Here is a 4,422-nt window from a genome sequence, read left to right as displayed (position 1 = left end):
TGTACACCTCCTTGCTGTTTCTTATCTTGACTTTTAGTTGCTTCTGTGTGCTCTTCAATAATTCCCTGTCTCTCTCCCTGAAGGCTCTTTTTTAATATTGTGAAGTTCAGTTTTGTAAATTCCTGGTGTCTCACCCTGATCAGCTGATTATCTCCAGACATGAGCTACAAATGTCTCATTCCTCAAGTCCAGCCACTCCTGAACCAGAGACATCAGAAGCGTCTTACCTGCTAAGGAGACAAAAAAACTGGACAGTCTCTCAGTGGTCCAATGCCCTCTTTTCCTGTTAAAGTAAATTTTCACATAATTTATATATGAAGGTCCCAGAGTCTGGAGGAAGAGGAGAGGTCCAGGATCAACATTATTCAAGTCCAGAGTGAAGTTTCCACAGTCAGTGATGGTTTGGGTCCATGTCCTCTGCTGGTTCTGGTCCACTGTGTTTTCTGAAGTCCACAGTCCACAGTCCAGTACTCTCACTAGGGTCCTCGAGGGATCATGGGAGTTTGCCCATCCAGTCTACATGTGTTTTTTGTAGACATGGAAAAGGCATTTGACCGTGTTCTTGGGGAAACACTGTGGTGGGTGCTCCGTGAGTATGAGATTGGGGGCCCATTGTTACGGGCTGTTCAGTCCCTATACAAGTGGTGCGAGAGTTTGGTTTGCATTTGTGGTACTAAGTCGGATCCCTTCAGGGTGGGAGTTGGACTCCACCAGGGCTGCCAGTTTTTACCAATTCTGTTCATAACTTTTATGGACATAATTTCTCGGTGCAGCCAGCTGGCGGAGGGTTTCCGGTTCGGTGGCCTCAGGATTCCATCTGTGCTCTTTGCAGATGATGTGGTCCTGTTGGTGTCATCGTGCCGTGATCTTCAGCCCTCACTGGAGCGATTCACAGCCGAGTGTGAAGCGGCTGGGATGAGAAGCAGCACCTCCAAATCTGAGGCCATGGTCTTCAACCAGAAAAGGGTTGATTGCCCTCTTCAAGTTGAGGTTCTGCCTCAAGTGGAGGAGTTCAAGTATCTTGGGTTTTGTTCATGAGTGTGGGAAGAACGGAGCATGAGATTGACAGAAGGATTGGTGCAGCATCTGCAGTATTGCGGACTCTGTACCGGTCCATTGTGGTGAAGAGGGAGCAAAAGTAAGGCAAAGTTCTCTGTTTACCAGTTGGTCTACCTCCCTACCCTCACCTATGGTCACAAACTCTGGGTAATGACTGAAAGAATGAGATTGCGGATACAGGCGGTTGAAATGAGTTTCCTCTGAAGGGTAGCTGGACTCTCCCTTAGAGATAGGGTAAGAAGTTCAGTTATCAGGAGAGACTCAGAGAAGAACCGCTGCTTCTGCACATCAAGAGGAGCCAATTGAGGAGGTTCGGGCATCTGGTAAGGATGCTTCCTGGGCGCCTCCCTAGGGAGGTGCTTCAGGCATGTCCAACTGGGAGGAGACTCCAGGGGTGACCCAGGACACACTGGAGAGACTACATCTCTCAGTTGGCCTGGGAACACCTTGGAGTCCTCCCAGAAGAGCTGGAAAAAGTGGCTGTGGAAAGAGATATCTGGACCTCCCTGCTCAAGCTGCTGCCCCCAGACCTGACTTCAGGACAAGCGGAAGATAACGGATGGGTGGATAAATGGATAGATGTATGGAGTCCACGCAGCATCTAGCAGAACATTTTTGACTTCATGCTTCTTTCTGCTGATAAGCTTTATGGAGAGGCTGACTTCATTTTCCAGCTGGACTCGGCTCCTGTCCATACTGACAAAGGTACAAACAGCTGGCTGTGGAATATTTTTAGTTTCTGAGACACTGAGTTTTGGTTTTTAATTATTTTTTTAAGATATGATCATAAATATTACAACAAATATAAAAGCTTAAAATGTTTCACTTTGTCATGAATCTATGTAATACTTGAGTTTTATTTTCTGAAATGACTGACAAAAACAAATTGAACTATTTCACAATATTCTTATTTTATTAGGTATACCTGTGGTTTACAGCCAATTGTGCATCACTGAGACAAACGTTGTAAAACAATTACAAATCTGATAAAACAAAGTTTAAATTAAGCATAAGAAGTAAATTTTAACCTTGGCCAATCAATCAAAATTAGACGGCCCTTTTATTTCATCAAGCCCACTCAACAGGTAAAACAAAGCAAAACATGACATGAAAGTACAAACAGCAGCGCTTCCTCTCTTTAAATACCTGAAAATGTGTCTTTGACTGATCCGATTCCTCTACTGACCAAACAAACCAGTGTACAGACAAACAGTGATGATGAAACAACACACAACGTACCAACACAGGACACAAATAACACTTTACATCTGCAAACAACCCTCGAGACAACACACACCTGCTGTGTGACATCAAGACCTACAGCTCACAGCATTCATATTCTTGACTATATAGAAAAAAACATCAACGTACGATGATTATAAAATCTGTGCTGGTAACCACCAGGAAGGCAGTTATCGTATATATTTTAGGTGCCCATTATCTTTTGGGTCATTTAATCAGCAAGGACATATATTTTATTCAGTCCTATTCTCACTAAAAGTGCAGAGCATAAACAAGTTATTACGCTAACATCTCAAGTTTATTCTGTGTAGGAGTCATTGCAGCGTCACAAACCACATGTCTGGATCTCGTCTGACTTGAGGCGTCATTTTTTTAACACTTAAATAAAAACCTGAAACTAAAACAAGTTGTATATTAAGTATTATTATGTGTTTAAAATCAAAATGACTATCCCTAAAATTGATCAACGTAACAAAAAAAAAACTTTATGGCTAAGAAACATTTACTTTATAATGTTACTACAAATCAGTCAACGAGTCAATAAATAGGAACATAAGAAGCAACATTTCAAGCAGGAAGCAGGAGTAATCCACTTAAATACAACTGGCTGTGCAGAAACATTGTGTAACTTATTCCTGGTCTCACAGAACCAGTTGGACCTCAGTACCCGGGTCAGCTCCACACACAGTAACTGTAACATCTAGTCCAATCGTTTAAACATAGAGCAGCCTACCACGCTCTAACGAGTTATTCAAGTCAACCAGAACAGTGCTGTGTTGAATCCGACAGATTCAAGTCGAAGTTTTAGCTTTTCCCTGGTCCTCCACCTTTTTAATGGCTGCCTGAATCTTAGCCTGATCGCCCAGCAGCTTCCGAGGGTTCACAGACTGGAGGTTTTCGTCCAGTTCAAGCAGCACGGGGATCCCTGTGGGTAGAGTCACGTTGGCTATATCCTCATCTGACACACCTGTTGAAAGAAGGTTATGTTAGGATCACCATCTGCTACAAGTTGCCGTGACTTGTGTAACAGCCTGTGAGTTACAGATAGATTTACATCACTTGTATTCAGGATTGATGCACGGAGTAAAGAACGCAGTGGGTTAGGAAGCAAAGATTCAGGGGTTAATCCTGCTGAGCTATTCGTTACACATTAAAGAACAAGCAGTGTTTCAGATTTATTTTTAAAGTACGGTTTTGTATAAAAATTATAAACAATTATTTTCTTACTTGTTCTAGATTGTTCATTCAACAACCTCCTGTTAGAGAACTTCATTCAACCTTTATTTATACAGGTTAGTCTCACTGAGCCTCGAGGAGTTTAATGAGAGTTTAATTCTGACTGGATTCATACTGGCTGGAAGCAGGTGGAAACACCCTCTCTGGTTGGGGGAGAGACTTTGCCTCAGGTGGAGGAGTTTAAATATCTGAGCGTCTTGTTCACGAGTGATGGTAGGATGGAGCGGGAGATGGCTCGATGGATTGGGGCCTCATCCTTAGTAATGGGGGCATTGCTTCGGTCTGTCATGGTGAAGAGAGCCGAGTTGAAAGGCAAAGCTCTCAGTTTAGTGGTCTGTCTATGCTCCATCCTCACCCATCATCCTGAGGTTTAGATCATGACTGAAAGAATGAGATCCCAGACACAAGCGGCTGAAATGAGCTTCCTTTGTAGGGTGAGCAGGCTCAGCCTTAGAGAGAGGGTGAGGAGCTCTGTCATCTGGGGGGGGAGCTCGGAGTAGAGCCACTGCTTCTCCACATCCAGAGGAGTCAGCTGAGGTGGACTGAGCATCTGATTAGGATGCCTCCTGGACGCCTCCTTTTAGAGGTTTTTCAGGCACATCCCACCGGTAGGAGTCCCTGGGGAAGACCCAGAAGTCGCTGGAGGGATGGTGTATCTTCTCTGGCCTGGGAACACCTCAGGGTCCCCCAGAATGAGCCGGTCAGTGTCACTGGGGAGGTCTGGGTTTCTCTCCTGGACCTGTTGTCTCTGTGACCTGATCACAGATAAGCAGTAGAGACAGGGATGGATGGATAAAGCTAATGGCTAGTCTGAGCTGTGCAGCCAGTGGCACTTTCTGCACATATGTAACAAATAATAATGAAATAATAATAACAATAGCATAT

General features: G+C 44.1%; 1 protein-coding gene across 1 annotated transcript in view; it reads right to left on the bottom strand.

The window, feature by feature from the left end:
- Positions 1 to 2,927: 2,927 nt before the first annotated feature.
- The window catches only part of bpgm (2,3-bisphosphoglycerate mutase), a 104,670-nt gene continuing 103,175 nt past the window's right edge, over positions 2,928 to 4,422 (bottom strand). Inside the window, exon 3 of the mRNA XM_037683635.1 lies at positions 2,928 to 3,268. Within this exon, the coding sequence (XP_037539563.1) occupies positions 3,093 to 3,268 (176 nt within the window). The 3' untranslated portion in view covers positions 2,928 to 3,092. The remainder of the gene's footprint in view (positions 3,269 to 4,422) is intronic.

This window comes from Nematolebias whitei, chromosome 10, assembly GCF_014905685.2.
Source record: "Nematolebias whitei isolate Nwh7 chromosome 10, NemWhi1, whole genome shotgun sequence".
Classification (NCBI taxonomy): Eukaryota; Metazoa; Chordata; class Actinopteri; order Cyprinodontiformes; family Rivulidae; genus Nematolebias; species Nematolebias whitei.
This window is presented reverse-complemented; position numbering and strand designations above follow the sequence as displayed.